Below are 26,880 nucleotides of genomic sequence, written 5' to 3' on the forward strand. Positions count from 1 at the left end.
AGCCTGCCAGTTTGACAACCTGTTGTTGCTAATATGAACACATTTTCAGTTTTGAGAGGGCCTTAAACACAAAGCTTTTTTGAGTCTCATCCTCTCTCCACACAATCTTACGACTTATTTTAAAGATCCATACAACAACTATAGCATCCCTTCATCAAAATAATCCCTCTGCTCTCCACAGGTAAGAAAAAGGCAATGTAGGGCCTCTGGAACTAAGATAAGATACCTCATGGGATGCTGGTAGTTCCGTGCTACTTCTAGTTTGTTTGTTTTAGTTTTGTTCTTTAAGTCAAAGATTGTTTCCTGGGATTGCCACCACAAAGTACTCAAGTGATATGAATTTGGCCTAATCAGAATTTTAAAACAATATTATATACAGTTTTTCTACTGTTTATGAAGGCTGCTTTGGAAGTCATACCTCTGATTTTTTTATGTTGGACCACAGTGTTAGAGGTGGATGTTGATGGTGCAGCAGAAGAGGTTGAGCCTTCCCACTAATATTCCATTACATTTTGTTACCATGAGAAAGACAGAAGCAGAGGGGCAGTCTGACATGGAAGAAAAGTTATGGAACTGGCAAATCTATAACCACATCAAAACTTAAAAGTAACTTTTGAATGTTTGTCACGTATGGGAGAGAAACTTTACTAGGCAGTTTAAAAGGGTCTCAGCAAATGAAGGAGTCTCTTGTTAGCTAAAGGAAAAATGTTTTACCTCACATTTCTGGATTTTCACAGAATTTACAAGTTGTAAAACAAAGAAAACATTAACTTGAATTTCAGGAAAAAAAAAAAATCACAGCATGGGTTCAACAGTGACTCAACTGAGCAGTTAATTCAACATCTTATAAACAAATTAGGAAAATGCAAATTTCTAATGCAAGTTCCAGATCACAGACCTGGCCATATCTAGAAAATAACTTTGTTTGAGCTAGGTCTCATCTCTCACCAGGAGTTCCATGAAAGACACACAAAGCAACACCCTCCAAAGAAAATTTGCTGAAACAGCAACATATCAGTTCTAGTGCAGTGAAACAAACTTTCCTACTGATTTTTTATTTTTTATTTTTTTTCCCTGAAGATTTTTAAAGTGCTTCTAATTCCAGTTTCATCCAACTCTATGTTTGAAAGTAATTTTAAACACCACTTACAATATCTAACATGATGTTCTGTCACAACCCAAAGCAGTTTGGGAATTGGGCATATACGTTTGTGTACCTTTCAAAATCTTTTGGAAATAAGTGTACAATAAACAACCACAATATACACCAGGCAGGTCAGATTTTTACCAGGGTATCACATCTAAAATTGCTGTGAGATCTCTGTTTGAGTATCAAAAATCTTTGCCAACCTGAGGCCAGTGAGGAGACCTGCCTTGGATTCTCCTTCCTGGACAACGAGGACTTCCAAAACCCAAATCCAAATCTAAGATAGCTCCACTATTTTTTTTAATATGGTATGTGATTAACAAGGTTGTCAGCTGTTAGATATGCTTTTGTTCAGCTTCCTCTTTCTCATCTTAATACACCACACTTGAATTCTATAGGCAAAGATAGGAAATGACTTGTCTTGTCCTACATCCATCAGATACAGCATAGCCAGCAGGACAAGGGGAGTTATGGCCCTCCTGCATACAGCCCTGGCAAGGTCACACCTCGAGTACTGAGTTCATTTTTGAGCCCCACACTACAAGGAGGACATTGAGTTGCTCAAGTATGTGCAGAGGAGATTAACGTAGCTGGAGAAAGGCCTAGCAAACAAGATAAGGAACTGAGGGAAATGGGGCCGTGTATTCTGGAGAAGAGCAGGACAAGGGAAAAGAGACTTCAGCATTCTTTTTGTGACAGGAGGTTGCAATGAGGAGGGTGCCAGTCTCTTTTCTCAGGTGACATGTGACAAGTGAGAAGAAATGGACTTAAATTGCATCAGGAGAGAATTAGGTTAGATGTTAAGGTGAATTTTTTCATAGAAAGGATGGTCAGTTAATGGAACAGGCTGACCAGGGAGGTCATTAACAGACATGTGGACATGTTAGTAAGAAACATGGATTAGTGGTGGAACTCTGTAGGTCAGGCTTATGGCTGGACTCAATGATTTTGAAGGTCTTATTCCATCAAAATGATTCTATGATTTTTACTGGTACCGCACCTTCCAGGGGCAGACTCTGATTTACTGCCCTCTGTCTTCTCCCATCTTCCCTACACACAATGCCCATCCACTAATGAAACTGAAAGCATGCCAGAACTGAGACTCACAAATTACAACACTCTCTTCTTTTTTCAAGATACCAGAACATGCACTGCTGTAAGACACGCAGCTACTAGCTCAAGAGGAAGAATGCCAGTTCATTTTTTCTATAGCTCACCTACAAAGAGCTCATTTGACATGAAAATCAGCTGCTACAACATCTAAACATACTTAATTATGCCACAAATGTCACAGATCAGTAATTTTAGGAGTTTTGTTTATTTTTTTCATATTCTGATGCCTTTTGCCTTTATAAACAAGTGTAATTTTTTAATCATTACTGAAGATATTTCAGGATACTCTTCTTCATACCAGGCCTCCATCAACTCCTACGTATCATACAGTTCTTTTCACAGCTTATATCTTAATATATTAATCTCTAAATGAACATATTCAAACTTTGGTATGCCCTTACTTATTACATAATTTCACAGTTCTGAAAAAATCTGCACAAGGACTCTGTTTTCTTTCAGTTGAAGCCCAAAGGGTGCCTTTTCTTGTGTCAATGAATTTCACCTGCTGGAAGCTGCAAGTATACTTAAGACATACGATGTTTCACTCATTATGCTACTGTAGGATATGTCACACACCACGTGTCATACTAGTATTACATGTTAGGCATACAGGAGGATCACTTCAATTCATTACAGTGAAACAGCACTTCTCGCTGTTACAATAGGAAAACAGCATAACACCAATCATTTTAATCCAGTTACTGTAATTGGTGCTATCAATAGACAATGAATGAAGCATTTCTCTGATCCGCTAGCATTTTGCTACATTGACAATTCTATTCTTTAATATACATTGTTCAGTTTTGTTTGTTTTGATGTGTTGGCTTGGTGATTTGTTTTTTTTTTTAAACAGTTGTTATGCAATTATATCTCATTAGCTTCCTTTTACTTTTTAAGGAAACTCCTTTTAGTCAAACAATATTTTAGGGAAGAAAACCTGATAGTGGTTAAAATAAATAAATAAATAGATAGATAGATAAATGAAAGAGCCAATACACCAATACTTCCTGTTCCTTGTTCTAGCTCTTCGCAAACTAGTGAACAGACTAGGATGCTCAATTTCACCTTTAAAGAATAACTATCACTGGTCCTTAGAGAGCACTATCACACATACCACTGATTCCTTCTTCTTCAAGAGCAGAAAAGTGTTATTATAATGTACATGTGTGTGCGTATATAGATATGTGACATTTTATATACACAAAACATACACACACATACATTTATACACACACACACACACACAGGACTGTATGTAAACAGTCCTAATTCTCTTCCCAGCGCAGCCATTTGGATATTTGCCATCTGTTTCAGCAGGCTCTAATGGACAATTCCCTGCTTGAAGAATCACTGAGATCTAGGAAAGGGCCTTGATCTTGGTGTCACTGAAATCAATAACAAAACTCAAAAATGAACGTCATCTCATAACATTATTTATAACATTGTTTTTTTTCATTATAAATTTTCTTCATACATCATTCAAATAGAAATAAATTTTATACATGGTGCATATTTGTTTGAAGAACTGCTCTGTTATACCTTTGCTTTTCATTTCTACCCCCCAAAATAAATAAATAATAATAATCTAATTCCTTTGCCTATGTATATAATTAGTTTTGATTTTTTTCTTTTGCTTTTGTGGAGATTTGGGTTTGTGTGTAGATATGCATATTTACAGTTTTTAAACACAAAGGCAGAGACACTAGATTTTCTTCCAGCAAGCTTGAGCAACAGGTTACAGCTGTGAGAGCACATTAGCATTCAAATCCCTTCCTTTCTCTCTGTTACCCAACTTCAAATGACAAACAGCCTTCTGTTGGGTGAAAGTTTCCTGACAGGTGGTGAGAATAGGAGGGTTAGTAACTCAGTGGCTCAGTTTTGCTACTAACCTGTGCATCTTCTGATCAAATCATTCAGTCTCTATTCTGTTGAACAGATTTGCAGAAGAGCAATGCAAAGCTATTCATTCTAAAAATTAAGTCTTCCTGTGAAAATTCAGACATTAATCCTACACCTACACTCACCTAACCTCAGCGCTCATGTAGCCTAACAATTGAAGATTTTACATTGCTGATCTGTTGATCTTGAAAGTAAAATCTTTAGGCAAGAACCAAGTAAACGTAACTAATTTTGAGGTGGATAAAACAAATCACTTAAATCACATACTTTTTTTTCCTCTTGTTTGCAGTTTGGACCAGATTCATATTCACAGCACTATATAATTCCCATTTCTTTTTACCTGTGTTTACTTCATCTATTTATTTGGTGCATTAACATAAATATTTCTCAGTACTATGGTATCTAAATGCTTAATTGTTATCCTTTGATCTCTGTGTTTCCATGTGGCTAGTCAGTCCTCAGAATTCACCTGGATATTAAAATTTTCGCTTTGGCCATGAAAACAAGTTGGTGGGCAATTACTTCAGTATGATACCTTACATAAACTTACCATCTTGTCTTCACATTAAACATTGTAAATAATGAATTTATACTGTAGCCACTGTCAACACATAGAATTTTGCCTGTTTGATATCCCATTACTGCAACAACAGCCACAATAGTTTAGGAGAAAGTTCTTTCTTCCATAAGAACATGCTATATGTAGAACTTGCTAGTGGGGAGGACGATAATGCCACTTAACTATTACAAAGTATTTGCCAGTTTCCAAGAGAACGTACAGTGTCTTTACGCAGAACTATTCGTAAAATGTTCCAGCAGTTCCAGCACAGAGTCAAATTGCTAACACAAACAATTGATTCATCTGCACAGACAAAATAACATAAGCATTAAACCCTTACCTTGGTATCAACACAACTGGTATGGAATCACTTGTGTGTGCATATCCTAGCACAACACATCTTTCCCATAGATTATAGGAAAATAGCAAACAGGAATTGCAACCTCCACATCATACACAATATTGTCTGTCCACTTCTAATAGATCTTCAGATAGATCTCGATGATCTCTAAGGTCCCTTCCAACCCGCATGAGACTGTGATACTGTGATACTGTGATCTTCCCTCCCTCTTCTGCTTGTCTTTCCATTTCAAGTCTTTTCAAGTCTTAACATACAGAGCTGAATTTCTGTTGAGCTCCAAACTACCTCACGTGGGAAGCCTAGAAACTCACAAATCTTTAAGTCTGTTCACAGTACATTCCAAGAAGGGGAAAAAAAATAAAGAAGAAGAAGACGAAAAAAACCCACTAGTTATAGGTTTAAAGGACAACAAGGATTAAGTACAGAATATCACTTTCATTATATTCTAAAGCCAAGTGTTGTACAGGAAAGAAGTTAATAAAATAAGGAGGAAATCTAAATCCACAGTGATTAAAAAAAATGTTGGACTGTTTTCCAGTTTTCTAGGATAATATATTAAATGTGAAGAAGCATTGAACTCGGTTCCATGTATCAGTCAAAGAAAAGCTAGTAAAGGGCTATGCTATAACCTTCTTAATCAGCAAATCACAAGGGACTGAGTTGCATTAACATGAACTGCATGTTTAAGTAGCAATTCTCTGGGCTTTACCACAACAAAATAAGCCATACATGGTAATTTAAAGCCTTTGCAAATGCAGAAATTTTACACAGCTATATACACAATCCCTTACCCATTCATTGTTCCCCAGCCTGACTCCAACACAGCAAACAAGAATAAGAAATAATAGGAGGGAACTGACAATAAATTATTAGCCAGATTATTCAGATAAACAATTTAAGAACACACATAGTTGATCAAATTACTGCATTTGTTTCCTGAGCACTTTCAGCTGCAGGTTTCCAACAGTTTTTATTCTCTTCTTACAGACATCAGAAAAGAATGAAAAAGTGAATTAAAACACAATCATGATGATAAATTCTTTAATTCTGCCTCTCTTCCTCACGGTAGCAAAAACAGTTAAGGGAATGCTTTCAAAAATACCTGGTATACCTGGTATACCTGTATCACAGAACAGCCTAGGCTGGCAGTGACCTTGAAATATCATCAGGTCTAACCTTTCATGAGAAAAGTGTGTCTAGATGAAACTATCTAGTACCCTGTCCAGTTGCAACTTGAAAAACACATCCTTGAGGAAGTTATTCCAGCAATTAAGATCAATGTGCAAAACAAAACTAAAACAAAGATGCACAAAACTGAGAAGTGACAACATAAATGAACAGACTCTAGACTTTCATCCTGTTTTCAGGGCTCTTATCACATAACTGCCCTCAAACACAGCCACCCTGTGCATTAATACCATATCTTTCTCCTGTATGACCTGAAGTCTGTACACATCTTTAAGGTTCTTCAATGAAAAGATGACAACATACTGAAAAAAGCACTACAAGAAGCCCAAATAGATACGTTAAATTTATTATGACAGAGGAACTGAACTACTGTGATGAAAACAAAGACATGTTTATGCTGCAGTTAAATCATGGCTTTAAGATGCCATAGTCATTTATCTATATCTGAAAGGTATAAACTGGTTCTTCAAGCATGTAACTCAGCAATAAGTATGCATACTGGAATCAATGAGACTACTTGTATGATCAGATTTTCTGAGACTGCAGCCCAGCAGTGGAGGTAAATTGCTTAGAAGTTATCACAGAGCTAATTAGGAGGAATAAGATGAAAGTCTGACATCGCAACACATGCAACAAGTATTGAGTGGGGAAAAATAAAACAACAATCAGAAAAGCAAAGTATTAGATTACAACATTTTCCTGAAAAATAGGTAGAAAAAGTTTCAGTTTGAGATATTTATGTTCGAATGGGCAGAGAAATGCACAACACAGAAGTGCACAATTTTGCACTCTTTGTCTTCTAAGGGAAAACAAAGGTCTGTCACCTTGAACTGGCTGTGGGTAAAGGAGCACTTTTTGCACTACTATCCAGTTAAGCGTTTTAAAACACAGCACTGCACTGACAGTAAATGCAAAAATGAGAGCACACCATTCTGTGTTGATTTCTAAGAATCTTTCACAATTTGCAAGCAAACACTGGATACCCTTCCCTTTAAATGCTGCCTCTGCAAACTCAGCCTAGGATCTCACTGTCACTGTGGGCTCCCTCTGGCCTCATACACCATATTAACATCATTAATAAATTATGACCTCAGTAGCACCTATTCTAATCCTATTGTCTTCACTAGGGTTCTGCAAATGCAATTTAGCACTTCATTTGAAGGCAATGAGATTGCAAAGAAAGCAGAGCACAGTTTATAACATTCCTGATGACCTTTTTACTCTCCCATTTGGTGTCACAGATACAACAGCAGGAAAATCCAACTTTGCTTGGTATGCCTGTTCTGCATACACACTTACATTTAAGAAAGCTATAATGTGCATAGATGTTATCAAGAAAGCAATCTTTATGAGCATGATGACCATGATTTCACAGTGAAGTTTGATTTTTGGCTCCATATTCTGTTTCAAATCCCATTGATTTGGCTGGCAACATTTGTTTCCAAAAAAATATAAAATTAAAAATAAATAAATAAATAAAAAGCCAGATACACTCTGAAGACCAAAGAGAAAAGCTTATGCTAAACTCGAAACTTGGGGAAAATTAGTCAGGCAATTCCTGCTTGCAACATACGTGGAGGAGAAATGTACATGCTCTAAAATTGTTCACTTACGACTAATGTGCCTCTAGTTTCTCATAGTTCAAGAAAGCTTATTATTAACCTGAACATCTTTATACACTGCAAACATATTTTAATAATTAGATCTTAAGTCTACTAAAAAAATTAAGTTGTCAGTGTAGACAGTTTGCATGAAAGAAGTTCCCACTTAGTCAACAATTCCTAGAGCACATACAGTAATCCATATCAAGTACTGTAATAACATCGAACTAAATAAGCAGCACCTCAGAATGCCAACCAGTTGTAATGAATAATTCAGGTAGGGAAAGGGACAGCAAACCTTGAAAACATTGGAGCTCAAGAAGTTTCCTGCAGATATGTGTCTGTGCATGGAGATTCCAGCCTTCATGTTTTGCTCTCTGCACCAAATTTTTAAAAATCAAGGCAAAGGCAAACCTTAGTGGATGAGAGAAAAACCAGCCAAATTTACCAGGCACATGCTTCCTCAGAGAAAGCTGGAGGAATTCCCACCCATTACCAGTAACCGTACTGCCATCCAGAGGTAGGCTGCATCACAGAATGAGCCAAGCCTTCCTGCATTGGCATCCTGCAAAGCCCTCCCTCCAGTTCACATGGAAGAAGAGTCCAGTTCACAAGAAGCTGCACAAATGATGAGGCAGTTCAGTTCTGCAAGTTCTGGAGGTTTGTCTACTATGCATGCCATTGCAAAATATGGATCTTCTGCAGAATAGCCTCCAAGAAAGTTTTTCTAGTTTAATTTGTCAGGAGATTATTAACTGTACTCAGTCTCATTTTTCAGAAGGGATAAATGCATGCACAGAATTCTTTGTGGGGGGAATTACTGTTGACTTACAATATTAACAGTATTTTGGAGCAATAAACTGAAGAAATTTGGGGAACTTACTGAGTCTCACCAAGAGAACTCATCAGTGGAGAATTCGCTGAGATGCAGTACTGGCATTCACACCTTTCCAGGATCCTGTATTGAACATCTCATCTTACAAAGAAAAATCAAAAGGGGGAGGACAAACTTTATTTTTGCTTCCATCAATAGGTAGAAGGAACTCAGTCAAAATGTGAGAGATCATTTAGATCATACAAGGTGGCAGGAATATGTCAGGATAAGGAAAGTGAGCTGCCTACCAGGTGATAATTATGATCCAAAAAAATGCACCTACAAAATACTTTCAGTGGTTGCATGTGGTGCTAGTAAGTGAGGGATGGCTGAGCTTATTTATCTATATGAATACAAGAGCATTCTTACCTCCTGACCTAGACTGAGATTAAACTGTAATTGCAAAAAAATATGTAGGGTTCAAATATGCAGTAAGGTATCTTATGGCTTAATATTAGAGTCCAAAAAAAAATGCAAAGTTATTTAAATATTTCTCTGGCTTTTTAATAAAGAATTCTGCATGCTTTAGATGTTTGGAATTCTTAAAACTGAAATACTGATTTTAGGTTTGATTTACAAGGCAACAGAGAAAGATCTGTCTGATTAAACAAACAGCACAAATTACAGACGCAATCCTGTTCTCTTCAGTAGAATAATTTAGATTCATCTTATTCAGCAGGATGAAGGTTTGACAGTAGATAACTATACTACTACCAGCAGTTTATAAATTTAGCATAACAGATATATCAGTTTGCTTGAATAAAAATAGCAAGGAGCATTGAACTAATTACTTGAAATCTAAACAGAATTATACACTGTAAAGTCCGTTCCTCAGAAAGAAATCTTTTGTCTCCATACTACCCACTGCCAGTGCCACTGAACACTCCAGAGAGATGGGAAAAGAACTCACTCTGGATGAGGACAATCAATCAAAATCTTCCCTGGAACTAGAACTGCTGTTATAACAATCAATAAATGCCACTTGTTGATCTACAGCACGAGTCTACTCAAATAAAATGCTACATCTGTGTGTATTAACAACGGTGTTCGTGTACGTGTTCATTTAAATATTAATTATAAACAAACGTAAGCAGTTGTTTTTTATTAAGGCATGCATATACTTATTCTAATATTGACCAAAGGTTCCCTTACTGCTCAAATGGCTTGAAACTCTTCAAGAGGAATGAGCAGAAGCCAAATATTAATGGAAGGGAGGATTTTTCTTGCAATAGCATCAATAAATATATCAGTTGTGGGAAAAACATGACAAAAATAGAAAGCTTATATCTCTTAAAATAAAAGAATCTATTGAAGAAATTGCCATGAATGGTTAATCTCTGTGAAAATATGAACCTTGTAATGCTGCTAAGATCAGCGAGACCTAGAATGTTATGTTGAGTAAGAACTAGTAAAAATGTCTTTGAGAAGCTTTAATTTACATGTCAATTTTTCCAGTATTTTAAAATTGGTAGGAGAAGGAAGTGTAAAAAATAATTAATTAACCACCCTGAAAATCTATGCTAGAAAGCAAAGTATATTAGTGCGAATATTAAGGTAAAGTCCCTATAAATCACATTCAGTAATGCCACTGTGCAATTTTATTTTTTTTTTTAATTTGAATTTATTTTAATTAATCTGTTTATTCATTTTGGGATAATTTTTTTTCTCTGTCCTAAAACATTCAAAAAGTGCAACAAAATATACAATACCTTTTAAAAACAGAGAATTGGAAAAATTGTTAGCCTTATATACAATGTCTGTTCAGGGAAGCATTCACTAATCCTGCACCTAATTCTGTAGCATCCCTCACACAAAGCATACAGTTGTCCCTGCTCAGGATTCTGCAAGTAGAATAAATCTCACCATAAATCTCAAAGAAGTTTTTCATGAGTGGAGACTTGAGATCTTGACCCTGCTGGTGTCGGTTGCAACAGTCAGCAGGTCTCAAGGGAGTTCAATACGGGCTGCATATGCTTAACTCAAAGAAAGCATGTTAAAGGGCAGCAGTCATTACATCAACTGCAAAACACAAAACTTGACTCAACTCCTGGTTGACTCTTCTGTGAGAATCATGACAGACCTGCTGCCCCCAAAAGACAGACAACTCAATGGCCAGTTAAAAAGAAATAAACAAACAAACAAAAAAACCTCCCCAAGCCCCCAAAACACATTAGCTATGTAACAAATTGACTATGCTTTTGTTTAACTGAATTTGCATGTACTGTGGTTTATCACTTGCCTCTGTTTGCACCAGAAGGAAAGAAATACTGTTAACCAAGAGAAGTGTTACAACTTTTATGGTATTTTTCTCTTTTTCTGTAACTCCTCCTGATTTATTTTAGGTTTCATAGAAATTCTGGTGGCTCATAGTTCTATTGTTTGAGTTTTATATAATTTACCTGCAATTGCTTACTCTTTCCATTATATCCCAGAGACCTGCTTTACAATGGAATATGGTAACTGTAATGGGCTTTTATTGCCAAAATCTTTATATGTGAGAGTCAGCTAATACATCCTTCTCTGCTTCATCAAAAAGGCTTAGCTGGAAAATGTTTAGCACATCCTAAGAATGCAACAGTAAGAACTATTTAAGAGAGGATGTTAAGGTGGAGGGTGTTTTTAATGAGAATAACATAAACTGAAGTGTTCTTACTCAGGGCATAGATGAAAACACAAATAAATCATTTCAGGTGAGCATAAATTCTGCTTGAATTGTAAATGACTGCTAACAGAAATTAGACTGAGGCAGAAGCTTAAGTTCTATTCTGTACACCTACTTTTCTTTGGGGCATTTTTCAGACTCTAGCAAACAAATTTAGACTTCAGTTGTAGAAAAGCTATGATTCTGCTCTGAAAGCTCTGCCCACAAATCTCCAATTACCCTGTTTTTAGGATGCTTAAATGAAAAAGACTACCAAGGCCTTGGCTTCTTTCCTCATTGTGAGATTGTTCTGATCCTTTGGTAAAGGAATAATTTTATTTTACTTAGTGTCATCAAAAAGGCCGTTACTAGGAATAGACTGAAAAGCACAGAGGGGTGGGTTTCCTGCTTCCCATTTTCCTCCCCCATAGCCTCTGGTGGACATCTCCTTATGCAGTGATGTTGAATAAAATAATCTTTCAGACTCAAATTTGTAAAATGGAAGAAAACACGGGATGTATAGACAGTATTATTGGGGTGTGCCAGTTATTTTCTTTTTGCTTTTTTCTTTTAAACAATCGACTGGATCATTTAAATGCCTGATTTAAGTGGCTCATTCACAAAGTACAGTCCAACAGCTGACTCACTTTGAAATTGAAAACAGTGTCAGGACCTACGTTAGGGCAGTGTACATTTGGAATGACTCCATCGACTGCAAATCAGTTAAATTCATATGTATCAGTGATTAGAAGTTGGCCTATAACATGCTTTAATTTCTTAACCATTTTACAACAGAGATAAATCTCCTTCATATCAGTCAATTATTTGCTGTTGCCAGTGTCAGAGTTATGTCAGACTCACTGATCACATTCTTCCTGATTGCTTCCCTTATCCCAGAGAGATAATTGCAAACAACAAAGGCAAAACAGCAGATATCTTTCAGCTGCCTGAAAACTTTAAAGAGAAAATTACCAAAGCAATTCTGTCCCAGGCACTCACTTGCTACTCAAAGGAATGTAGTTTCTTAACCAAAGGCATGTAAGAATTTAATGCACAGAAATGTGAATTGTTTCAAAGAAATTAAGTAATTGCCTATAATGAGTATAGAAGACTACAAAATTAATAGCGGAAAGCATTTTTTATACAAAGGTAAATTCCAGATGATTTTTAACCAAATGATTCAGTAGTTTTCTAATCACATTTAAGGGTTTATCTAAATGCCAGGCAATTACAATTCAGAAAAAACAGAATAAAAACTCAGCACAATTAACATTCAAAGTACCTGCTAATTTGCCCATTTATTTGCAGCTCATGCAACTTCATAATAGAGTTTCACAGACTAACCTGTTTAGATATACACCCCTTGAGCCTGCAGAGTTATTAAAACAAACAATACATTTACAGTGCATCTTTCAATCTGCTAAAGCCAAGCAAAACCACATTTGAAGCTCTGAGACTCGCACCCAGCAGTGTCCACTTTAAATAGAAAAATCTCATTGATTGCATGAAACTCAGGTCTCATTTTTGTCCATCGATTCCCCTGGTGACCTTCTGCAGCATCAAAGCCCAGAGCGAACCCAATCTGACCCCGACTTTATGTGCATTATTATATTGAGAGACAGGAGCTACTTACAGTCCATGCCATTGTCTCCGTAGATATGTAATAAAGTATTCTAGAACTGCTCCTGCAGAGAACACTTCATGCACTCGGCATTTCCTTTTCTCTGTCTCTCTCTCTCTCCACTCCAATCTTAAAATTCTTCTCTTTGCTGTGCTGAATGCTTTTTTTTCCCCCTACGGTGGACAGCTCAAATGAGCAACTTCAGACTTTGACTAATACTCACATAACTCTCAGTAAACAACATCCTTCACACAGATCTGTAACTAATAATAATGCTCTTTATTAAGCTCTCCTGTGAAACAATATGTCTAATAAAAGCTGCTCTCCATGCCGTTTTAATTATAATAAATCACCTTCATTATGATGCATACTTCAATATAACATGCCTAATGCTTAGCTACCTAGGATACTACAATAATGAGGATAGAGAGTAGACACATCTTGAAGAAAGTTATTTACACACACTGAAAAATTCTACAATACCCTACTGCTCTGCAATATGAATTTCAACAACTTTTATCTTACCTTACTGTTCATAACATCACAGCTGAGAAGAAACACCCCCCCCCGAAAAATGCTGTTTACACAAATAACAGGACCCTGAAAACATCCACTAGCATGGAAAAATAAGTCCTTGCAGTGCAATCATTTCTCTATAAATGTATAAAAGTATTTTACCACCCTGTGCAACAAATCAGTGATGAGACTATAGGCTGTTGTGCGCCGGTACCTAGGGATTTCATGTCAAAGTCAACTTCCTTGGCATTCCCTAGGGAACTGCGCTGTGCACATTCTCATGAAAGGTGTGAAAATCTGATTTTCTAAAATGGATCAGTAATTCTCTATGAAGGGGAAAAGGATCGATAAATCTTTGCTAAGTAGATTGTAAAGGAAAAATTATTCTTTCAGTGACAGTACATTAGGATCCTCCAAACAATCTCAATAAACTAAAGACATAGCATTTCTCCACCAGCTACTTTTGACTTCTGATATATTTTTGTAATCTCAGATCATTCTGCAATGCACATGCATTTATATTTGCTAAGCAATGTTCCATGTTGATGTTGATTTATGAGTATATGCCATTATAATGCTTGGCTGTGAGTAGAAAAAGAAAATTATTAGCTGCTTGTAACCTGATAGATGTGATACGAGGAAATGTCATTACACCCATGCACACATATATGTTTGTTACTATATCACTCTCCCTACCTACACAAATATTCTGTACTCTCTATACAAATATTTACTACACAGTGTGTATTTATGTGCCTTTTTGTTTCTGCACATAAATAGCTACATTTCCAGGCGCTGAGAGTTAATTATAACATATATAGCATCCGTAACTCTACTAGGTGCTTCACAGATGAGAGGCCAGCTACAGAACTAGCACATGCCAACTAGCATTTACACTTTCAAGTCAGATAGCCACCTTGTACTTAAATACGTGATTTCTATATACCAGCAAAAGCAGCATCTGAAGACAGCATGATAACACGGCCTATAGCAAGCAGTCCAAACATATTGCCAAATCAGAAGTGAGCTACACATGCAACCAGAGGAATCCTCTTGTTCTTTTTACACAGATCTCTTTCTCCTGCTGCAGACAACAAGAGGAGCATGACAGAAATGTCTGTAGCATTGTTTCCGTGATAGTGGCAATGTGCACAGTATGGGCATCAAAATGGCTAGTCCAATCCTAAAAGCCAGCATCACTATGAAGCTTAGTGCACTGCTCCATTTCTCCTCCTGGGTGCTCCCAACACATAAGCATTCCGGGTGGCAATCACTGGGGATACACAAGCTGAGGAAAAAAAAAGAAGAAAGCTTTCTGCCTCTCCGTAATGCTGACAAACCAGAGGAGAGGAGAAAGACTCCAGCTGCCTGCAGAAATCTGGAAATCAGGCAAAAATCTAGTGGAATAAACTCAGAAAACCAAGCCTAAGCTTCCTTCCTTCCCCAAACTAATTGAGAAACCAAACATGTCTGGAAGGCAGAGGCGGGGAAAAAATCAAGTTCAGTACAACAACTGCTTTTATGTTTGACTTCGGCTTCCCCACAACAGATGAGTTTCGAACTGTATAATGCATCTCTGAATGTTTTAAGATGCAGAACTATAATGGAGCTGGTAACGTCCCAGAAACCAAACACTGGGTCTGATTAAGTTTCTCTGGCATTTTTCACCAGTAGTAGTCATTATTTATACTCAGAAGAGACATACCTTGTATTCTTTCACAGTTAAAGAATCCTACCTGTACAACATTTTAATCCTTTCAACTTGTCATTTTTGTTGTTTTGGGTTTTTGTTTGTTTTGTATTTATAAGCAGAGCAATACTAACAGAGTACTCCAGAAGAAATGCTGCCCTAGGTCCCAGTCTAGCAGAGAGCATCAGAATATATCCAAACAGGCTGGACAACTGGGACAGAAGAAAGATTATGAAGGAGAATAAAAAAAGTGGCACATCAATCCCTGATAAAGTCAATTCATATTACTGTCAAGAAGGGGAAAAGGAATAGGATCCCTTGGGCTGTAAAAATCTCCTTTTTTTTTTTTTTTTTTTTTTTTTTGACAATCTTCTGGAACACCCTCACAGCTTCTCGTCAGAGTTGTGTATTTTGAATCTTTTCAAAGAGCTTCTCAAACCACTTAACATATTTCAGATAAATGAATCCTTACAACACCTTTGATGGATTCATCTGCCACATATGGAACATAAGTATGGAACATATCTATGCAGAGAACAGAAATAAGATTTCTCCCCCCCACCCCCCTCCAAACCCCTCACACAGACAGAGTGGGGTACTGGGTCAAGGTTTCAGTGGATGTTTAATTTAGTCAAGTTCAAATTTTTGACCTTAAGTGACTAGGTCAAACCCATCCTGGAAACAAAGGCTAGTCTAGTTGCTCTCTCTTCCTCTGAGCACACAGGGACTAGCTACATCTTCTGGCCTTCAGGTGTAGAAGCAACAGCCCGTGGCCAGTATCAACTAAAGGGAGGCTTTTGGCCTGTAGAGATACAATATATGTACAAATAATTATACGTATTCTTATCTATCTCAGATACCCTGAGTAATTTTTATAACTCAGCAATAAAGCACTGCATCTGAGGATCTGACTCTTATGCCAAATAATATATGTGAAATATGAAATTGTCTTCTTTTACTATAAGTTCTGGAATAGAACAAAAAAAACAACAACAAAAAGCACACCAGATCTTCATTTAAACTAAACCCTGAAGTCCATCTCCCTGCAGCATTACAAATTAGCACTTTAGGAGCAAAAATGGAAAAATAGACTAAGACCAATTGCCAGGAAACACTCTCCAGTTTCATTTTTTAAAGAGGAATCCATATTGCTTGCTTAGTAGTAGTTCATGATACAGAACAAAACAGTATGTAATGGTTGTATTTCAGGCTGCATGTCCTACTGAATTCTTTCTTATATTGGTATATATCTTGCACTACCTTTCTGAGGACTGCCTTCTCCTGAAATGCTAGCTACATCCATGTCCAGCATTCCTGCTGTGACTGACCAGACTGGAGTAGTGTGAATCAGGAAGTTTTGTCTGTAAACATTTTTTCAGGCTAGTCTCTAACCTACACATATAGCATCTCCAGGTGTTTGTTTCACTCCGTTGTTCACTGAAAGGATATCACATCACTTTTAGGAAATGCAAGCGATGTCATTTGATTAGGAAAACAAATACCTCACAGGTACGGAAAACAGTGGATGTCAAAGTAAATACTTTTCTATGTCTGAAATGTGACTATAGTCTTCTTACAAAGGGAACAACATTTACACTTCCCTGTCTGCCTTCCCAAAATGAAGCAGTTGCTACTGGGTAAGAACAACTTGAGTTTTTTGTTTGTTCATTTGTTTGTTTGAGATATCACATACATTTTGAATAATACTGCAGCTGTTCTGTCTTGCTTTAACAGCTTTTTTAGGTATCCAATTTTGCTTTTGCCAGTTTGCCCTTCCACTCAAACTTTACAATGAAGGCTAAAGATTTGAGTCCCTATGCCTGCTCTTATAATATTATGCCACGGAGACTTATCCCAACTGCTGGACACTGCCTGGTGTGATTAAAATCAAGACAGATCAGGGCTGCCTATATCCACCTCTTTGAGACTATCCTTCATCTGCACTAAGGAAATCAGATACTAAATGGTATAGATCTTCATTGAGAGATGCTGTCTCCTAAGATGTCCAAACATCAAAGGACATACACACCTTCAAAGGTCAATACCTGCAACTTAGTTTAAAGGACTAAGTACCATGCCCGCCAAAACACACAAATCTGGTTGCTATTAAAGTAAAGAAGATTGACTCCATCATGCACATCCAGATGAACATTTCTCATCAAAAGTGAGATCCATGCAAGCACTGCATCTGAGGATCTGACTCTTCTTTTATGTCAAATACTGCCCTCCAGAAATTGTGCCAGGGATCCAGCACTCTAAAACTGATGTTAAATTGAACACCATAGATGATGTGTTTTCCAGAGCATTAAGAATTTCTTCCAACTACATTTTAGAGCAATATTTTTTAACTCATTGCCCCATGTAAGTTATCATAAGGGCATTTATTAACTGACTTATCTGAATTTTGTTGTGGACATTAGATAAGGACATGCAGCATTCCAGAATATAATTCTATAAACACTTAAAAAGCCTTGAAAAGGGACTCTTCTGTATCATAAGCTAAAAACTTGTATTCAAAGGCATGTTACATTTGTGATAATTCAACTAGACAATGTGAATTTTCAAATTAAATTATGGAGCAATCCTGCAGCGAGGTCTGAAACTTACTTCCTCTCCTAATCTCGTAAGATGTCATCAGATTTCTCAAAGAAACCCTGTTTAAAACTTTGTACACCATAGTTCATTACAGAATATACCTTTTAAAGTTTTATTCTAAGAACACAAAAAACATTTTGATGTTTCCAAAATAAACCTATTCTAACTTGTTTTATCTGCCCTACAGAAAAAAAAAAAAAAAAAAAAAAGTGGCTCTCAGCATTTTTCTTTCCCTCTTGACAACAGCAAGGGAAGGAAAGAATGGCAATATAAGAGTCAACTTTAACTACAGAATGACTAATAAAATTTGTTTCATTGAGCTTTAGGTATTCCATGTTCTTATCTCACAGAATAGGGAACTAAAATGCATTCAAGAGACTTGGAAGAGTCATGGGTAAACCACATGGGGAACCAAAAAGGGCCACTGTTGTTGAGGTTGAGTTCAAGTTTTCTGTGCAGTGTTACTGTCACACAGAAAAGCCAGTTGCTTTTGTCAGCTGTTAAGGATCAAGCATAAAATGAAGGGCTGGGAAGAAGACTTAAAGATTTCCATCAGTTTCTTACAGTTCTGCAATGCTATGGTCACCTGTATTGAACAAGCAACTTCTGCAGCCTCCCTAAGGTTCAGCTAACCAACAATTAACCCACTAACCTTGTAAACATAACGAGAAAATACGTTAATTACTGGAGCCTGTATGTATTCCTATAATCATACACTTCTGCCACTTTTGAGTGGGTGTTCTTTGCCTATTTTTCAGTTGCTTACATGCATGATCTGGTTTAAAAACACCAGAAATTTAGAAAGTTAAAATTACCATAACATAACAGATAGGTGCTCTGGAAAACACCTTTTAAGACACCTTGGAGAGCACAAATTGTCAAGAACTTTTGTAGAGCAGGTCATAATCATGCTAATCTTATTTAACTTCATAAAACTTCTGTATGAACATGAAAATTCTGTTCATAACTCTGATTAATCCTGATGAACAACTAAGGACTTCATCCAGATCACTGATATCCATAGAAGCAGTTTACTTGTATATTTGGGCAATAATTCTCAGGATTTTCACTAACAGTAACATTCTTATTTTAGTTAAAATACTGTTAGAACATACAGAAAACATCATGTTGAACAAACTCACGAGCTGTGTTTCTGATAGATATACATGATGCCAAATGACTGTCTGTCATAATTATAGACATTTGAATCTAAAAGTAATCATCTTTACCTTGTTAAAATCAGCTTCAAGATACAGAAAGACACCTGTAGCCCCTTCGTTCCCCCCACTCCCTAACATTCATTCTTTCCCTACAGATCTAGGTCTTACAAACTAAGAAGTATGTGTATTTGAAAAAGGGATGGGTTAGTTGTGAATTTTTTGTAACATAACATAAATTTACATGGCTATCTAGTGACATCACTGGATTAGAGTGCAGCCCAACTTAAAATTATACAGGGTATCAAAGCAGGTAGAACATGAAAGAATTAACATTTCATTCGAACACTAAAATGAACATAAATGGCATTGGAAATGGCTTCTCTGTTAAGCTTTCTCTTTCCACCTGTTCCTACCTAGAGTATCATCATCATAGTATCATAGTCTCGTGCAGGTTGGAAGGGATCTTAGAGATCATCAAGTCCAACCCCCCGGGATTTGAGCCTCTGTGCTGCAGAGCGGCACTTCTACCACTTGCGCCACAGGGGGGATTCGAACCCAGGGCCTCCGGTGTTGCAACGCAGCATTCCTACCACTTGTGCCACCGGGGCACACTTAATGGTGTAATGGTATTTAAAAAATGGTATTAAAAAAAATAAATTTAATTTATTTTAAATTTAATGGTAATGGTATTAAAAAAAAATAAATCAGAAAGCAAGGCCATTTACAAACTAAACTGAAACAGCTCAGGTCTATTTTATCAACCGAGCAAAGTAGACAAATGGAACAACAGGGGAATTTCTAGAAGTGCAAAAAGGTAAGCAATGCTGTTGCTGGCCATGTAGTTCATGCAAGGAGCATCTTCAAAAGGCAGGGAACATATAACTAGAACAGCCTCTGCAGAACAAAGCAGCATCACAACACGCCTCCAGATTATTTCATGCACAAGGTTGACAAGTCTTTTAAATATTAAGGGCTGTGTTCTACTCTAATTCCACACATGGGACTCCCATTAATGTCAGTGGGTGTTTCACACAAAGCACAAGAACAGAAAACAGCCCTTGGCATCTTTTAGTATTAAAGAAAAAAAGATTTCAATAAGTTTACTTAATCCATCAAACTGGCAGACTCAAGCATTAGCTCCTGTGATAGCGCTGTCAATGCTTGGTCAAGCCTAAAAAACCTTCAAGCTTAAGCAAGTCTTGACACAGCACAGAAGCAGAATCTCAAGATGGCCAACTGCAGGAAGTAAATAAACTTTTAAAAGCAAAGAGAATGAAGGATTAAAGGATAAAGAAAATTATTTTCCCCCTTTATATCAACTTTTTCCAGAGAAGAAATATAGGTTTCTGAAAAAGAAACCCAGAGCCTGGCACACTGGGTAGAAAAAGAGTAATGGGGACAAGTTTGGGGGCTGAGCAGGAGTAGGAAGTTGAGTTCATCTTCTAATTCCACTAAAGGAGTGTTTACATTGACTTTATTGTGTTAGAGACATTAAAACTTTTTGCCCATACAATAGCTGGTCTCTTCGGTAGCCTGAAGTAATTAGAGTTAAAGGTCTCAGTGTGTATCTCAGTGCATGGGAAAAGTGGATTTACATTAAAGAGTATATCTTGCTGTTGGATGCTTGTTGCTAGATACCTAGTCAGAGCTTTATCAAACATCTGCAAGTATGGACAAGTATAAGAGGACTCTGCTAGCACCTATGGCTCTCCTATCCCACACTCCCAACAGGAACAGTCTCTTTATCACTAATCAGTACTGGTTTTCCATTTTAGCTTTTGATCACACAAGAGTGAAGTGCATTTTAGCCTAGACTATTCTTGACTTGGTGTCTATCGCTGCAGGTAAAATGTTTATTTGCTCTAGGATACTAAAACTCACAATATCTGCAATTGACCTAGATAATATGAAAGATGATATAGAACTCACAGCATTAGTAGTCTGACCTTGGTACATAAAAGATTTGAGGCAATTTAAACTGTATCACCATCATGCAAAGATAGCAATTTCAAGATAGCAACAGAGTAGCGGTATGAGTAGTTGTTGGATAGCTTTGTGCAGGCTTTCTCTCTTCCTCTGGACATACTGATATTATTTGCATCAGTAAAAGCATCTGTGTACAAAAATAATTTGAAGACAAAGTATAAAAATATTTCAGAATTATATGCTCTACAGTCAACAAATCTGTTTGCCCATTATTTCTTTCTTCTAATTCAGTATGCAGCAAACTTACTTGCACCCATCACTTTAGCACAAGAGCAGTAACAAAGCATGGCAGTCATCATGCTCTACTCCCTCCTCATTCAGCTGCTTTTGGGGTTACTTACCACTGTCTGCTTCCTTGTGTGGTAACATCAATCTCTCCTTGGACTGCTATTGAGGAAAAGCAATTGTCCAGAAGTGGAAGTTACATGTAGTTCTGAATGGGGCAACTTTCCTGTGTTCATTATAATCAATGAAGTCCCCTTCATTGACTTCTGTAAGAGATGGATCAAAGCCAAGACCCTTTCTTTAAGGTCTTTCTAAACACATTTCACCTGAAAATGCCTAGCTACTTCCTTCCAGGAAATGTACAGACAATTCAGGCAGCCCTGTTTTCAGTTTCACAACAAACTCGGATTAAATGAATTGCTTTCTGTGGCTCTCTAGTGTCGATTTCAATTATGGCAAATGCTGTGTAAACCCTAGGCTTAAAAAATACATCAAGAAAAGCAGGGTGAAGGCCAGCACGCATGTGTGAAGCACCACAATCTTGGTCACACTTGACAACCACAGTAATAAAAAAATAATTAAAACAAAAAACAAACAAAACAAAACAAACCCATGCTAAATAAACCACTGAAAACAAGCATATGCTAATTCATGTCCAATGAGTTCAACGGAGGAAGTGAGTACATAAGCAATGGCCTTGACTTTAGCAGTTCACATGTTCCAAGCAAATTTCAGTACTGTGTGCACCACTGCAACTTAAAAGCATGAATTCACAATTCTAGAAGGTTACTCATTTGGACCCCTAAAACCATAGTTCTGAAACACTCCTCCTCCCTTCCCTCACATAATGTAAATTCTATTGAATCTAATAGGACAGTTCCCATGAGGAGAGCCAATCTTTGGAAAAGTTTGCATCATTGCTCTACAGCCATACAAGATCACGGCAGAAAAGTTTGATCTAGATAAATTACTGTTGGGCATGAAATTCTTACAACAATCTTACAGGGTTTTTTGGAGTATTTGTTGTTGTTGTTGTTGTTTTATCTAAGCTCTACCCAGTGCATTGGGGGAAAAAAATGGAAAAAGAATGGAGTACCTAAGTAAGCCATCAGCTCAAGTATATAAAGTATATACATTCTTTATAAACAGGACTCTTAATAGTACCTTTAAATTATAACCTACACTTTTATAGCATCCCCATGGAGTTCATTTTAAAAATGAATGAATGAAATAATGCCAGTGAGGCTACAAAATTTCTCATCCACACCCCCCTACACCAGCTTATCTAGTTCTAATGTCTAAGACTGACACAGATGCAAACTGCAGCTGCTTAAATGACAACTATTGTTCACTGCATGATATTTGGTGAAATAAATGCTGGAGCATGAAATCCATTAGTGCCACGTATCCAATACACTACATTTGCAAAGACTTAGTTGAGGGAGGAGGGAAATTCCACTCCCCAGATAAACACAGGCTTTAAAGTTATTATTATTATTATTATTTTCTTTCAACAAAATATCTATTTTTTGGAACATTTCTATCTGCTGGTATCCTGAAACTCAATGAAATACCTCAAGGCAAGTATTTGTTCTCTATTTCCTGTTGGAACAGTGCAAGAACGTTCTTTGTGTTATTTGAAGAAAGCAGCAAAGATGGCAACAACACATAGGTGACTTCACTTCCTTGGGAGAAAGAATGTCCAATCTATATATTTTATATTTATGTGCTGTATAATTAAAGCACCTCAAAATGATCAACAGATGCTGATGAGCACTTATTTTTGGAAGGGGGATGTTGAACAACAGTGGATAATCGGAAGTGAGGTCCTATTGAACTGCTTCCACAGAGAACCCTTAACAGCCATTTCTTCAGACTAGAACAGAACAGCAGACCTGTGGATTTTGCCTTGTTTAACTTCCCATAGATACAAGTGACTGCAAAGCATGGGGAATGAATGAATGAATGAATGAATGAATGAATGAATGAATAAATAAATAAATAAATAAGAGGGGGGGGGGAGAGAGGGAGAGATAAACAACCACATACAGTAAGAAAAAGAATAGTAAGTTCTTTTTGTGGTCTTTTTCAAACAGCACAGAAAGTGATCCTATGTAGTTATGCTGAATAAACACTGATTTAGACAGTTTCCTTTTGCAATGTTTCATTTGCTCTGTGATCCAAAACTGTGAGAGAATCAGGGTAGTTATACTGAATATGATAATATTACAAAGAAGAACTGTGATTTAAATAAAATGAAATATTGTTAGTGTATTTATGAATGATCTGTTGTGTCTCTGAATGACAACTCAAATACAAGCAACAATTACAGTTTTAGTAAAGCCATTCACACACATAGAAGTGTGATTGCCTCTTCTTCCCTTCATGAAATAAATTACTACTCCTCTCAAGTCAATTTACAAGAGTCTTAGTTTATTTAAAACAAACAAACAAACAAAAATCTCCCCCTCCTGTAGAAACAAACTTCATTCAAAACAAATCTATCTAGACAAAAGGCCCAGTTTCCCTACTGCTTTGTGTTAGGGTGGAAAAAAACAGTTGTCTGCTAGATTAGTGAAAAATAACAACTTCAGAGAGCTAGACATGCTGAAATGTTTCAGTTGAAATCAAACTCTAAGAAATTTTTTAAATGTTTTCAACACATCAGCATGAAGCATCGACCTAGTTGGAGTCACTTAGATCTAAAGCAAATGCACCAATTGTTTTCACAGCATGCTTTTCTTCTTCAAGCTACAACAGGCAGACTGGCAACTGCTGTTTGGAAAGGTTTTCAGCCCCCTGCCTTGGTCTGCTGTAGCCTATGACACGATCAATACAAGGGTTAGAAGGCAGAGGAAGCTAAGGAAAGATTATGAAGATGAGGTGAGCGACAGAATCACCTTACAGGATCCGTTCTCTCTTCCTGCCTCACCTTGAGCCTTTTCCGCAGCAAATATGGGGAACCATTCTGATTCCTGTGCTTTGAGAAGGGGTAGATATGATCAGAAGGCTGCATGGTGTGACCACAGACAGCACTCCACAGATTGGAACATTCTTCTCAAAACAGATGCAACATGAAAGAAGATCCTGCCTGCAAATATCTTTTATTTTGGCAGGATGAGATGGCGAAAGTGCTAAAGAAAGCTTTTCTTTCATTAATCAACATAATTAACATGCATGTTGAGAAGTTCACTGTGAAATAAGACCTTAGCATTCTCCTTTAATAACTTCATGTCAACTCAGCTGGTACCATCTGCATGCAGCTCTGCTGTGGCCTACCTAGTAGAGAACAGCACCTCTCAAGCAACGTCCCTCCGTTTGCACTGGTACATAATGCAAACACACTTCAGACACTAGTCTTGGTTAATAAGCCACAGCATAGATCAGTTTTTCTGCTCTGTTATGTAGCTCTTTTCAGTTCTTCAGGTACCAGATTATCACAGAATTGTTGTCATAATCCTAACAGCTCTTGTTAGAGACTTCATGATGAAAAATGGAAGCCCCTTACTGCAGACACTATGCCATTCTCCTGCTTTATCCTAAGAGCAGTTTGTGGAGACAGGTGGCTGAGCTTGAACTTACTGCAGTAGTGTGAGAAGGGTGAAAGGAACCTATTCTTCAAGGGAAAGGAGGAAAAGGCCCTGTTTAGGACACTGCTTCTTCTTTTCAGTGAAGCATTCCGAAGAATCCCAAGAGAAAAACATATTTGGATATTAATAACATACAGCAGCCAGAATATTTCTGTGATTCAGTCAACCCACATTTATATTTTAAAATGATAAAAGATAGGAAATGGAATGGAGAACAGAGAAAAAAAATAAGCTTTTTTCCCTTTTAGTGACATGAATTTTATATACTTATTTAAGTGCTCTACAGCACAATCGCACTATTTACTGTAGATTATGTAGGCTCAAGCTCAGTATGTTACTCCAGCCATGACAGGCCTCCTTAGACCCACTGCATACTCTTTATGCATCAGTCCGTAGTGATAATGGAATTAACCCCACTGTGGCATAATTGTGCTGTGCTTAGAAGTATGGGCTCTGAGCAGTGTTTCATGCCCAAATAGGTAGAAAACAGTTTGGATCCAGAGGAAAACACAAGCCAGCAGACAACGAGGGATGAGCCCTCCAATCTGCATCATGTTCCAGACTGGCTCTTAAATCTATGATTTAGCATATCAGTGAGAAATTTGAACTGACTATATTGGCTGGCTGAAGATCTGACATCTCTAAGAACCAGTACATAGTGGTTATTTTATTAAGACTACCTAGGAAACCTGTAATCACACTGTCATTTGACAATTAACATGCGCACATTTACTTATTACTATGCTGATAAGTACCAGGCTCAGAACATAATTCTATGATTAAAAGGTATGGAATTTGATTCAGTTTCATGCAAAGTCTTAAAGTATGGGCATGACTGGGGTCACTTGTGCTCTCAAAATAATGCATACAGGTAGCTCCCTGACTGGGAGGCCCTCCTGGCGAGAAATGAACTTCAAAATGAACTTCAAAAACCAAGGCCATGAAGTTTCAGTCACAACTGAGCTGTTTCCTACGAGATCCAAGCTGGGCCAAAACTTTTGCTTGTAGTGTTAGAGTCAGAACCTATGTGGCAAAACAGGAATTTATCCCCCTTGCTTCTTGACAGTTATTGAAAACTCCCATTATATACTGGTGAGAGTCAGCAGACACCAGTGCCAGGTGGCACCAGTGTGACAAGAGTGAAGGCAGGAGAAAGATGTCAAAGCACCTTGCTGCACATGGCAGAAACACAACCTGCCCCTTTAGGACCCGGTCTGAGGCATGCTCCCACATGGGGTCACTTACAGCTTCAAGTGCTGATGGTATGACATTTCTGGAGGATCTCCTAAGGTCTTTTATCCCCAGCTCCTCTGTCACAGCACCAGCACCAAATTACTTCCCTCTGAAACCCACAGCTTTGAGAGGCTTCTGTCTACGGGACAGCCAAAGCAGAGCAAAGAGGCTGCCTTCAAGTGATCATAGCTACCTATGAGTATACTAGAACTTCTGCATCTCCTTTTCTCTGATAAATATTTACCTGGACAGTTTATGAAAACATGTTGGGAGCTGGAGAGTACTTAAGCTTTTTACTTTGAATAAATTTTGCAAACTATTACATATAAAATATTTTAAGGCTGTCCATTTTTATCTTTTTTCTTAAATTTGGTGTTATTGCTTCATCTTTACACAATACAGCAAACCCAGCAACATGTTTAATTTCATACATCTTTGCCTAAAGAATAAACAGGCAAGCTCTTTACAGCAGCCTGATAAAACTGATAAAAACTAACCTAGCCCAGTCCAGATACCAGTATGCATATATATATAGCAAAGAACTTCTTGTTGCGAAGAACCAGACAACCAGAACTCCTAAAAGTAGTCATTCTCATTCCATGAAAGCCCTTTTCTCAGCTCTACAAAGGAACAAGACTTTTGAACACAGGGTGCTTGGTAAGCACTGAAAATCTTGATCAAAAGGAGGTTCAGATGACCTGGTCAAATAAACCAGAGGCCACCCTTCACTAATAACTTATTTACAATATCCAGCACTGCAATCACAATGAAGTGATTATATATTACTCTGAAGTAATTCTTGAGGGGAAGAAAAAGAAAAAAAAAAAACAAACCTCTGTATTGCAGTGGAAATTTTTCACAAGATGCTTTGCTCTTCTCCA

General features: G+C 37.3%; 1 protein-coding gene across 5 annotated transcripts in view; it reads right to left on the bottom strand.

Annotated features, from left to right (window-relative positions):
* POU6F2 (POU class 6 homeobox 2) overlaps positions 1 to 26,880 on the bottom strand; it is a 298,117-nt gene that overhangs the window by 251,256 nt on the left and 19,981 nt on the right. The window contains exon 1 of one of the 5 annotated variants that reach the window (XM_085537644.1): positions 13,017 to 13,177. The exons of the other annotated variants lie outside the window; for them this stretch is intronic. Within the exon in view, the coding sequence (XP_085393770.1) occupies positions 13,017 to 13,028 (12 nt within the window). The 5' untranslated portion in view covers positions 13,029 to 13,177. Of the gene's footprint in view, positions 1 to 13,016; positions 13,178 to 26,880 lie in introns of those variants that run through there. 5 annotated transcript variants of the gene reach the window in all.

The sequence above is a fragment of the Coturnix japonica genome, chromosome 2, assembly GCF_054131305.1.
Source record: "Coturnix japonica strain WE chromosome 2, WE-NBRP24, whole genome shotgun sequence".
NCBI lineage: Eukaryota > Metazoa > Chordata > Aves > Galliformes > Phasianidae > Coturnix > Coturnix japonica.